A 13,480-nucleotide genomic window follows, 5' to 3' on the forward strand; every position below is an offset into this window, starting at 1 on the left:
CATTCTGAGAGAAATAGATAATTCCATGCTATGGTTTGCATCGCAAGGGTGTAAGGTTCTATGGCATCCTTGACGCTCCTTTCTCGTTTTCCTTACATTTTGTTTTCTTATACAGCATTTTGCATGTTTTCCCAATTTCTTTGCATGTATGTTTCCATTTTACTAAATTTGTCCACATTTGTTTCTTCTTAATGTGTGTCTGGGTACTGATGACCTTGACGTTGAGTGCCTGTAAGCCCCAACACACACACACACACACACACACACACACACACACACACACACACACACACACAAAGGCTGGTCGATTCCATGTCACTGGCTGCCTACGATGAACATGAGGCTGGGCCACCACTTCCCCCCTACTCAGCTGTGCAGCACCATAGAAAACACACTGTGGACAACATGGCTCACCAACAGCATCAGTCAGTTGAGCTACCTCCCCAAGCCAGAGTGCACACAGCCTTAAATTGGATCACAACTGTGCACCGGCCTGCCTCTTCATGGGACGACATGATCTCGTTCCTTGGCAACAGCCAAAGACATGAAAAACAGGGTCGCAACCAGTATTAAATGTGTACGACAGAAAATGGATGCACGCAAGGCTCACACTGTTAAAAAATTCCAGTAGAGGGAGATATACTTGGAAAAGGTGTAGAGACAAGGGAAGATTTCAGCCATCATTATCAGATAGAAATTCTGAAATCAGATAGTGGATTTTAAAGCTTTCCCCCGAGCAGACACAGACTCACATCACAATTTATTTTGGAGAGAAGTGGAATAATGAGAGACCTCTCAAGTTCTCTAAGCCCATAGAAACTGTGATAAATGAATGCCGCAACAGGCAGTTCAGTTGAAGACAAAAAGACTGCTCTAAAAAGGGCAATTATAGAAGTTGGACAATCAGTACAGGTACAAGGAAGATAACTGAAGAAACCTTGAATAACAGAAGAAATACTTCAGCTGATTGACAAAAGAGAGAAGTAAAATTCCAGGAAAAGACAGGAATACAGCTATATAAGTCACTCAGGGTTGAAATAAATAGGTAGTGCTCTAGTGCTGGGGAGCCAAGGTGAAAAGGCTGCAGGAAAAATTTAAAGGAATTGCAAAAGGCATGGTCATCAGAAGGACTGATTCAGCATTTAGGAAAGTAAAAAATAAACTTTGGTGAAATTAGAAGCAAAGGTGTGATCGTTAAGACCGCATGAGGAGTGCAATATTAAATACAGAGGTGAAAGGAGTAGATTGAAAGAGTACATTGAAGGCCTCTTCAGGAGGGAGGAACTGTCTGACGATGTGGTAGATGAAGACATGGGAGTTGATATGGGTGACAGTGGGGATCAAGTTCTAGAGTCAAAAGTTTAACAGAGTTTTGGAAGACAACTTGTGACCAAATAAAGAGGATGGCATAGATAACATTGCTTTGGAATTCCCAAATAACTGGGGGGGGGGGAGTGGCAACCAAACGATTATTTGAGTTAGTTTATAGGATATATGAGTCTTGAGACATGCCATCTGACTGCCAAATAAACAACATACTCAGAATCCTGAAAATGGCAATAGCAGGTAAGTGTGACAACTATAACACAATCACCATAACATCTTATACATCCAAGTTGAAGACTAGGATAATATACAGAATAAAAGAAAAGAAGATTTAGATTTGTTACATGATCATCAGTTTGGTTTTAGAAAAGATAAAGGCACCAGAGAGACAGTTCTGATGTTTGTTAATGGAAGCAAAACACATCTTATCTGTCGACGTAGAAAAAGCTTCAGCTATGTAAAATGGTGGAAGATGGTCGAAATTCATAGGAATATAGAAAGATGGATAATTACAATATATCAGTATCAAGATGGAATAATAAGAAATTTCTGAGGGAAATAGGTGTACATTTTAGGAACAGGCAGATCATATACAATATATGGAAAAACCAAGAGTGAATAATAAGAATGGAAGACCAAGAACAAAGTGCGTGGAAACAGTGTAAGACAGGGTTGTAATCTTTAACCCCCTACTGATGAATCCACACTTCAAAGAAGCAATGACAAAAAGATTCGCTTATGGTATAGCTATCTTCAGTGAAGGTTAGGAAGAACTGGAAGCATACCATCTGACTTCTGGATAAACATCATACTCACAATCCCGAAGACAAGCAATTGCAGCTAGGGCTGAGAACTATAACACAATCAGCATAACAGGTGTACGCTTTAGGAAAAGACAGATAATATGCAATATGTACAAGAACCAAGAGAGAATAATAAGAATGAAAGACCAAGAACAAAGTGTTTGGAAAGAGTGTAAAACAGGTATGTAGTCTTTCACCCCTAATGTTCAATCCATACTTTGAAGAAGCAATGACAGAAATAAGGAGTAAGATTTGCTGATGGCATAGCTATCCTCAGTCAAAGAGAGGAAGGACTGCAGGATTTGTTAAATGGAATGAACACTCTAATGAGCACACACTATGGATTTAGAGTAAAATGAAGAAAGACAAAAGTAATGAGGAACAGCAAAAATGAGGTTACTGATAAACGTAACATCGGAACTGACGACTACAAATTAGACAGAATGAAGGAATTTGGCTATCTTGGAAGCAAATAACATAACACATGATGGACAAAGCAAGGAGCACCTGAAATGTAGCGTATCACAGGCAAAGATGACGAAGCAATTTCTGAAAATTTGTGTTTGGAGCACAATATTGTATGCTGGTGAATCGTGAACTGTGGGAAAACTGGAAAAGAAGATAATCAAAGCATTTGATATTTGGTGCTGTATAACGATGTTCTGCCAATCGTCTTTTCAAAGAGTATAGAGGAACTAACAGAGGTTCAGTGCACTATTTTGCCGTTGGGGTGGGAAACTGCCCCTGAAAGGCAGAAAAATCAGCAGTGATCAGTGGCGTAGGTATTCAGAAGGCAGATACACATCTTGTGTGGCCAGCTGGCCAGCGCATCTTGGCACAGTGTTACACCGTCCGGGTTATCTGGATACTTCCCACTAACACCAACCTGTCAGAACTCCGGAGATGGGAACTTGCCCTTCAGTATATCCTCTCTTCTAGTTATCCGCCGGGCCTCAACCTCCGCTAATTTCAAGTTGCCGCCACTCATACCTCACCTGTCTTTCAATAACATCTTTGCCTCTTTACTTCCACCTTGACTGACATCTCTGCCCAAACTCTTTGCCTATACAAATGTCTGCTTGTGTCTGTGTATGTGCGGATGGATATGTGCGAGTGTATACCTGTCCTTTTTCCCCCCTAAGGTAAGTCTTTCCGCTCCCGAAGCAACCGTTGGTTGCGAAAGCTAGAATTTTGTGTGTGTGTTTGTGTTTGTTTGTGTGTCTATCGACCCTATATAAAAAACAAGGATGCTGTAACTTACCAAAGGGGAAAGTGCTGGTAGATAGACACAATAAAAAACACACAACACGCACACAAATTTCAAGCTTTCACAACCCACGGTTGCTTGATCAGGAAAGAGGGAAGGAGAGGGAAAGATGAAAGGATGTGGGTTTTAAGGATGAAAATCTAAAAGTTCAGGATGTAATATTACCCTCCGTCACATCACCAGTAGACTTTCATTCCCCTAAATAATTGATTCATTTCATTAGTTTTGAGAAGAGTAAGATGTACAAGTAACTTTTTTATTTATCTTCATTTGCTCATTGTTGGCTGCAGTTCGAGATCTCAAGGTGTAGATCCTTGAGGCTGAAATGTTTTAACTTTGTGGGTTCCAGATGACTAGATAACAGTTAAGTAAGTCTGCTGTGTTATTTCTGTTTCTATGACTTTTTTATTTTATCCCATTCTTCTCTGTCACACTGTCTTTACAATCTCCACTTTAAAACAGAAGTTAACTTCGTTATTGCCAAACATAAAAACATGTCCGATTCCATTAGAGGCATGCCCACTCTAACAATATTCCAAAGAGATTACAAAACAAAAGAGTATACGAACTTTCTTAATAAAAAAAAATCATCACCAAGTTATATCATTATTTTGTAAATGAGTTCAGAAATAAATTTAATAAATATTGTCAGATTGTGCAACTTAGTAATAGGAATTTTAAGTATGCCAGATATTTTCACAATTTCATATATTTCTAAAAGAAAAGTAATTTTAACTGTACATCCAGAGTTAATATATTTTACCCAAGTATACATTGTATACAAAATCATTTGAAATTCATTTAGTTAAACAGCTGAGAGAATTTCAAACCACACAAGATTCGAGAATATTTTGGTATCAATTGTTTCTATTAAAGAAAGGTAATGTTAGAGGAGGGTGTCCAATCACAATATCCCCCTCACAAAATTTGGAAACAGAGTGTTTACAATATACAAGGTCAGAAATACAACATTGCAACACTAAACTATAGAAATAAATACAGAGAATTACAAATTGTAAGTTTACATCCATACAATCAAATCTTCAAAAGAGAAGAGAAAAATTTTCAGAGCCTAAGTGTATGACGAGTGAGCTGACTCGAGAATCTCATGATGACGGGTGCAGACCAAAAGAATATACTCAATCATGAGTAGGAATGTAGTACAAATCAGCCACATAAACCAGAGTATTTAAGGATATGTAGATTCATGAAAAAACAAAATAATGAAAAAATATCTGGGCCTAAGTTTACGGTGAGGGGACTGATCCATGAAACCAAACCACACCAGTTACACACAAGCACAAAATGTTTCGACATGCCAAAATGAATAAAGTTCATAATCGTATTAAGTTCAGTCAATGCAAAGAGTAATTGTAAGAAGCATTTAGTTTCAGTCAATGGTTGTACACTCTCCTGGAGCACATCCACACACACACACGCGCGTGCGCGCGCCCACACACACACACACACACACACACACACACACACACACACACACACACAAAAAAAAAAAAAAAAATCTCGTGATGACCATGGTTACCCAAATCAGAGTTAAGCATGAATCTGTCCACAACTCAACTTCCAGTCAGATGCAATATAGCAATACTCAAGATAAATACAGGTAAACAGAGTCATAGTTAGCTTTGAATGATGTCATAGTCGAGTAGCTTGAGGACCAAAATCAGTTTATGAAAGCAGATATGTATACAACTTGTTATATTGTCTATACCAGTAAATGTCTTCCGCACTATTTGCTAATTGTCCATACAAACTAGCCTATGTACATAAAGTCCTAAATATTCATTTACAACTGATTAAAAAAAAAAAAAAAAAAAAAAAAAAATTAAAAAAAAACACACTGATTTAAAGGTACACAACGCATTGGGAAATTAATCCCTTACTTGAAAAAACATGCATTTATTTGAAATAACACTGTCTTTTGCAGTTTCGGCTAACGGTTACAAATCTCAGTCACAACACTGACGTAGTTGACAGATGCTTGCGTATGTTACCCAGCACCTATGATCTCTTTTAAGTCGACTGGTCCAGCAGGGTACAGCCATACGGCAGTGTGGGGAGTGGATCCGCCCATATCTTTCAGTTTCCTTCCTAGAGTTCTTATCACATGCTTCAACGCATAGGTAACTTCCTGTCTAGCATTCACATCAAATCCTGAAACATTGTTTTGTGTACTAAATATGCTGTTCAATAACTTCTTCACATCACACAAGATATGCTCTCCCTATTCATTTTCCAAAATATATATAAAATTCTAAGCACAAATCTATCATAGAACGCAATTATACAGTGCAGTGTAGATTTTAACTAGGTCAATAGATAAGACAGAACTTTAAAAAAATACATAATCTTACGTACTAAATTCATGACAAACAAAACACAATTTCATAGTCTTATGAATCTACAGGTATAGTGTATATTTTCTGCTAGACTAGGGGCCATTATGCATCCATGTCCATAGGTCTTGTCCTCTATATAAAACATTAGCAGTACTTGATGTTTTACATACTTGCTTTGATTACCAGTAGCTCCTCTTATCTTTACACATGTAATGGACATTTCCACAAAATTCTTACTATATTGGATTGTGTGTCTAAATTGTCCAGATATGCCACAAATTGTGCTATTTGTATCAGTCAAACATTTCCCTTCCCACTGGTGAATCTTAATCTTAATATAAGGCCATCCAAAATCTGAATCATTTAATCTGTTATTAGATACTTCACGTAAAAGATCACTTTCAGTTTCATCATGTTTTTGCAGGGTTTTATCAACTTCACTGGTATCATAACATTGCTTTGGTTAGGCATGTTGTCAGGTACAGATTGAACACAATGAATGAATTCCATAGAACAACTAACATCACTTATTACAGAAGGAACACAAAATATACTGCTGTCAAAATTACACTTCCTACTTAGATCTTCTTTCACTTCATTCTACCAATTTGGATACAAATTTTGACTAACCACAGCCAAATATTCCAGAATGCACATTTATCCATGTTATCATCAAACAAACTTATAAAATTTCCACCTATATTCTCTAGGCTTACAGATAACTCACCTTTACTGTTTGGATCATTACTCTGTGTGACATCAGTGAAAAACTGCTGTGATTGGGCTTGTGTTCCATGACTCTCACTTACATCATCACATACTTCACGTACCTTATCTTTATTCACAAATAACTGTGAAATTTCATTATCCTTGAACTCCACAAATACCTGATACTCATCATCACCATCACCACCACCACCAACATCATCATCATCATCATCATCATCATCATAATCATCATCATAATACTCCTCCAAAAACACTTCATCAACAACATAATTGACAACACAGGTCTCATATCCATCGAAGTCACACACCTCACCTACATTCATTTTCAATAAGCTACCAGTCTCATACTTACCAACCTCAGCTATTTCACAGCTCTCATTCACATCTACATCATCAAAAATACCATCTAGTTCAGATCCAATACAGTTAGCACCTGTGTTACATATATCAATAACACTGTTTTCTGACCAAGAGGAGAAATAATCAGTACATATATACATTTTGGTTTGTGATTAGTACACCATGTGATCAAAAGTCTCCGGACACCTGGCTGAAAATGACTTACAAATTTGTGGCGCCCTCCATTGGCAATGCAGGAATCCAATATGGTGTTGGCCCACCCTTAGCCTTGATGACAGCTTCCACTCTCGGAGGCACACGTTCAATCAGGTGCTGGAAGGTTTCTTGGGAATGGCAGCCCATTCTTCATAGAGTGCTGCACTGAGGAGAGGTATTGATGTTGATTGGTGAAGCCTGGCACGAAGTTGGCGTTCCAAAATATCCCAAAGTGTTCTATAGGATTCAGGTCATACCTCTGTGCAGGCTAGTCCATTACAGGGATGTTACTGTCATGTAACCACTCTGCCACAGGCAGAACAGGTGCTTGAATGTGTTGAAAGATGCAGTCGCCATCCCCGAATTGGTCTTCAATAGTGGGAAGCAAGAAGGCGATTAAAACATTAATGTAGGCCTGTGCTGTGATAGAGCCATGCAAAACAACAAGAGGTGCAAGCCCCCTCCTTGAAAAACATGACCACACCATTACACCACCAGCTCTGAATTTTACTCTTGGCACTATACATGCTGGCAGATGACGTTCACCTTACCCATGCCCAGCCTTCAAATGGCCACATTGTGTACCGTGATTCGTCACTCCACACAATGTTTTTCCATTGTTCAGCTGCCCAATGTTTAGGCTCCTTACACCAAGCGAGGGGTCATTTGGTATTTACCGGCGTGATGTGTGGCTTATGAGCAGCCGCTCGACCATGAAATCCAAGTTTTCTCGCCTCTTGCCTAACTGTCTTAGAATTTGCAGTGGATCCTAATGCAATTTGGAATTCCTGTGTGATGGTCTGGATGGATGTCTGCTTATTACACATTACGACCCTCTTCAACTGTCGGCGGTCTGTCAGTCAACAGACAAGGTCGGCCTGTACGCTTTTGTGTTGTACATCTCACTTCACGTTTCCACTTCACTATCACATCGGAAACAGTGGACCTAGGGATGTTTAGGAGTGTGGGAACCTCTTGTACGGGCGTATGACACAAGTGACACCCAATCACCTGACCATGCTCGAAGTCCTTGACTTCCGCGGAGCGCCCCATTCTGCTCTCTCACGACATCTAATGACCACTGAGGTAGCTGATGTGGAGTACCTGGCAGTAGGTGGCAGCACAATGCACCCAGTATGAACAATGCATGTTTTTGGGGGTGTCCGGATACTTTTGATCGCATAGTGTACGTACATCACTATAATTAAACATAGTATCCCAAAACTTTTGATCAAAACCAAGATGAGAAATCTGATGTTCCTCCTGTGCTACATTATTAACAATGTTGTTGTTGTCTAATTGCAAGTGTAATTTGGGGGTCCTGTACTTGTTTCCTTGCTCCAAAACTGTGGACCTTCATTGAGGCGGACTGCCGTTTCCTGAGTAGTCACCTCTATGATTGTTTCTTCTATTAAATTGCCCATGGTTATCCTCATTATTCCTGTTCTCCTAATGTTCAAAATTTCTGTATCTATTAACATTTGGACCCTGATAGAAGTTACCATTATCTGTGTTTCCGTAGTTATTACCGTTGTGATCTCTATCATTTCGATTGTTATGGTACATACTTCTTTGGTACATACTTCTTTGGTACATACTTCTTTCTACTGCCTTATCCACCCTGTCAACATATTGAAAAAATTGTTCAAGACAATCATCAGGTCCGGGTGCTAAATCCCACTGCAGCCTTTCTCGTAATCTTTTTTTTTTTGTGCGTCAATGTCATTTCTTCACATGGTTTGTCAAGGTGTGTTAATTTCTTAAACCTTATTACTAAGTTGCCTATACGGTCCATTTTACTATTGTTTTCAGACTGTTCTGTTTTCATTTCCTCTAATTTTGCCAAAACCAACTTCAGAATATCTGCACACCTCAGTTGCCTCATTTGTCTTGTCCACTATCTGTACCAATGTCACTGTGGTTGAAATGCTCCTTACATATTGAGTAAGGTATGTATGATTTGAATACTCTGTGATAACTTTAAATCAGCTGTTCTAACAGGGAGTATCTGGACCTTTGTTGATCCATGAAAACCTTGTAAGGGTCTGCTGCAGAATTACTAAATACTAAAATGTGCTGGATTTACTCACAGAAGTTTTAAAGCAACTGTACTCAAATGATATGTTTCTACACATAGCATTTAATGATCAGTGTAGCTTGCGATTCTCGGTGCAGTAAAATTCCTGTATGTCTTTGTCATCCCTTTGGAGGTTTTGTTTGAATTGCCGGTATTGTGAACAACACTTCCCAAAAAAATAATGTTGAGAAGTGAAATCAAAGTGATGTGAGAAAGAATTGTGGCTGTAAAGTTTAGGATCTATAGCTAGATTGCAGGTCAGGAGCTGTTTCTGTTACAGTATTTAAAATTTCAGACAAAATTGAGGTAATGATAAATAGAACTATGGATACCACATTTGCCAACTCAGAGCTATAGCCCATTTTCTAAGAAAATGATGGTGTTAATGCTAGCTCACATTACTCGACATTTTCCACTGCATTTAACTCTTTATGGGAGAGTTTTAAAGAACATTTTCCAGAATTTGGCTTGTCTAAAGACTGTATGTATTCAGCATGCACTTTTTATTGATTTGAGTGAATTGTGACAGCTGACTACTGCTGATCAGGAACGTTTCATCAATGTGTTTACAGTTGGAGATGTAAAATGAATTTTAAAGGAGCAAAATATTGCTAATGTTTGGAAATCTTTACTAGAGAATGATTCTACTGTAGCATTAAAAAAAAATTATGAAACACATGAGAAAGCATATTTTCCTTAGCTCACATGAAAAATAAATACAAGATACAGACTAAAAAAGTATAGTGCACAACTTCCAGAAGTTCATTATGATATTAACAGCCTTATTAATTAGATACAGCATCGAGGTTACCACGAAAATTCTTTGGCAGATATACGCTTCATGCTGTAACAGTGTTCCTTTTTAATTAATTGGCAAGGAGTAGTTTGTTTGAGACCTTCATTTCATCCCCCCCCCTCCCCCCCTCCCCAAAAAAAAAAAAAAAAAAAAAAAAAATCCATACTAGTCTCCAAGCTGACCTTCCTGTCCTACCTCACATGTTGCAGTTTTATAAAAAAAGTGTTTGTTTGGTCCCAGTTATTTGAAAATTCTGAGAGTACTGTCTGCACTTTGCAAATAAGACCTAATGAAAGAGGTGTACAGAGTGAGCACTGTTTCCAGTCTTCATTCAAGGAGAGTACTACCTATTTCTACCACAGTCATAGACTCACACTTAATGCAATGTCCAGTTGATATCTCTACAAATCCGGATAGATTACCATTCACTTTTACTACATAGAGGAGGCATTGAACAGTGGACAGGACCAGTTAAAAGGAGATCTGGGTGTTTGGGTTGATACACAATACATAGTCAACAGTATGTCGAGTGCATATTTATGTATCACAGCAGAGAAAGGAGGCTATTAGCAATCTGAGAAAAACTAAAACTCCAGTTGGTTATTATTTGGGTCCTTGTGTGGCAGTAGTTTGCATCAGCCCTTTACACATACTCATCTTTGACAGGAAAAATCATTTGTCAACTGGAAACCATGTGATTAGAGGTATACAATAATTGAAGCACATGAAAGTGCCTGTATGGCTGTAGAAAATTTCCAATCAGTTATTCAAATCAGCATAAAGCGCTCTAGGCATTGAAGGCATTGTGAGAGAGTAGTTTATGGCACTCACAGCATACCATTCTTGTTGTACTACAGTTTAATCAGTCTTGTTCGACAGGCTGACAAATGCCATCCAGGATGAAAGCCACTGTGTTTGACTGCCGAATTAAATCCATGCTATAGGCAAGGAATTGTTATGTTGATGAATACAAGCACAGTTCACTCAGCCATGAGAAGGCAACTGAAGAACTACTTGAAGTAGTTATAATTGCATTCCCTTGAAATACTGATGTTGTTGGCTAAATGAGCGACCATCAGCTCCTGAAATACTATCATTGAATGACATGTTAGACCAAGGAAGAATAAATTGTTAATTGGCAGGTAAAAGCCTTACAAGATGATAGTGTCATGCAATGTAAGCTCACCCCTGCCCCCCTTCCTAATTCACGAGAGAATTCTTAGTCATCTGCCTTAGATGATTTTGAAAGCGTGCTGAAACTTGTGCAGATAGTAAACATTCTGAGCTCTTACCCAAGATGATAGGAAGGAAATTATAATTTGCTGCATGTTGGATGGTGCATATTTCGTTGTGCTACCTAAGAATAAAATCACATACATGAGTTATAGTGTACATTTAGGCTTTCATTATGTTTATAATTGTATGTATTATTTGCTCCTATCTAAAAATGATTCTCTCTCTCTCTCTCTCTCTCTCTCTCTCTCTCTCTCTCTCTCTCTCTCTCTCTCTCTCTCACACACACACGCACACGCACACGCACACGCACACACAGTGTGCCAGAGTCACTGCTTAGAGGTAGACAAATATCGGCACTTTTGTATACAATATTATAGCCCAGTTTTATTGTGCATATTGTTGTTTGAGAAAGCACATTTTAGGTATGAGAGTAAAAGGTACTCACCACATCTCATAATTAAATTTTAACACAACTTAACTGTAGTATTTTGGTGTTTACAACTTGTAACCTATTTGTTGTTGCAGTTTCTGATAGTGCTTCTGCAAGTGTTAAATTGTGTTGCGGAAAATACTTTTTGGCCATTTTCTATAAATCTAAAAAAGAAATTTAAAATGAAGCCGTAGCAACAAGTCTCAGTACCATCCATGATCACGTTTTAGATATTCTTTTGTCCAAAAAAGTTGTCAATTAGTAGTTTAGGGGGCTGATTTTGTAAAAATTTGTCTTTTCAGATTGTTTATTTCAGGACAACTTTTGTACTACACACTAGTGTAATGTGAAGTAAGGTAATGGAGTTCAGAGTTCAACAATGTTCATATCTTCAAGAATAATGAAAAAGTGTGAAACACTGTCTCCCATGTTAATTCTCTGGCAAAAATATCTGGCAAGCAGCTTTAATTTTCTTTAGCTTCTCAGTCTGTCTTTATGCACTCATACACACTGCAGTACACGCACGTGCACACTGATGTGAATGTCGGTGTTGTTCGCAGCAAGCGTGCGTGTGACCGTGCATGTCCCTGCGGGCAGAGTTCGAGCCGGACTCAGCACAACTGCTACACATTAGTCTGTATGAGTGTATGTACTAGTCACTTTCTTGCGGCTGCTAATGTAGCAATAACTAGCACTGATCACACATGACATGTTTAGTTGCACAAGGCACTGTCACTAATCTGCCCATAATTAATGTGTTTACTAAATTTTACCCTTTTGTAGTGGCTTCCTTCTGTGATGGTTATTTCACACATGTAAATTAGAAGATATTTTTTTTCTTTTTCCCCCAGGAACTCACAAATACAGCCCTCTATATTTGTAAGACACATAAAGATTAACTCCAAGAAGAGATTTTAAATTTTCTTATCAGAATTTTAAAATACACCTTGCTTCTTACAACCTGTCAATTACAATAATAATTTTCAGTTTTCTTTGTCTTTTTGACTTTAATTGTGAAAAATCTTATTACAGTGTTAGAAGCTCGGGTAAAATGCACATACTGTTCCCACATAACTAGCAGGTGTATTTGCATGGCTAACATCACTGACAAGACAATGGTTAGTGTGGAGTGCAATTAATTACAGGAATGGTGGATGAAACATTTTGTGAAATGAGTGATGTGTTTTAATTTGATACTTCTGTCCTAACTAAAATAAAATTCCCTTCAGTGCAATTGCACTCGTACAGAAATATGCTTTCATTAAGGATAAAAAAGGAAAAAAAATTAAGTTATCAGTGACTTTGTATGACAATTCAAAGAGGCACAAGGTGAAATAAGAGGTATTGAACTTTTGTTGCATCAAATAGTCAAAGTTGGGAGATGTTCCATTTGTAGTATTAAAGAACTACTGAATAGATGAAATACTGTATTTAATTTGTTTCTCACTTTAGAACTTCTTGCCTTTATATAACATTTATTGTCAAAATAATTCGCATTCCATAACCATTATGTATCTTAAAGTCTCCTTTTTTGAACATTGCTATAATGCAGACTCTTCTAAAGCAAGGAACTGTAGTTTCTTTTTTTATGCTTGGTTTGCTTGATGCTTGAGAGCTGTAAGAATCATAAATTCAACTGTAATCAAGTTGATGATGATTGTAAAATAATAAACTATGGCTGTTACTCTATGAGCAGGTAAATGCATACATTAAAAAAATTATTTTTTATTTTTATTTGCGAAAATATTGATGATCATCATATAAAACCAACTTCATAATTTTCTCATAGCAGATGAGTAGACAGAAACATTGTTGGTAATTGGATAATGCAAATATTTAGGAGAAATGAGGTTCATTGATTTTTGTAAGCCCACCATGTGTGTAAAATAATTATAACAAAGTGA

General features: G+C 37.7%; 1 protein-coding gene across 2 annotated transcripts in view; it reads left to right on the forward strand.

The window, feature by feature from the left end:
• LOC124794057 (serine/threonine-protein kinase par-1) overlaps positions 1–13,480 on the forward strand; it is a 381,725-nt gene that overhangs the window by 296,799 nt on the left and 71,446 nt on the right. The window contains exon 20 of one of the 2 annotated variants that reach the window (XM_047258068.1): positions 12,137–12,221. The exons of the other annotated variant lie outside the window; for it this stretch is intronic. Coding sequence (XP_047114024.1) covers positions 12,137–12,210 — 74 coding nt within the window. The 3' untranslated portion in view covers positions 12,211–12,221. The remainder of the gene's footprint in view (positions 1–12,136; positions 12,222–13,480) is intronic. 2 annotated transcript variants of the gene reach the window in all.

The sequence above is a fragment of the Schistocerca piceifrons genome, chromosome 1, assembly GCF_021461385.2.
Source record: "Schistocerca piceifrons isolate TAMUIC-IGC-003096 chromosome 1, iqSchPice1.1, whole genome shotgun sequence".
NCBI lineage: Eukaryota > Metazoa > Arthropoda > Insecta > Orthoptera > Acrididae > Schistocerca > Schistocerca piceifrons.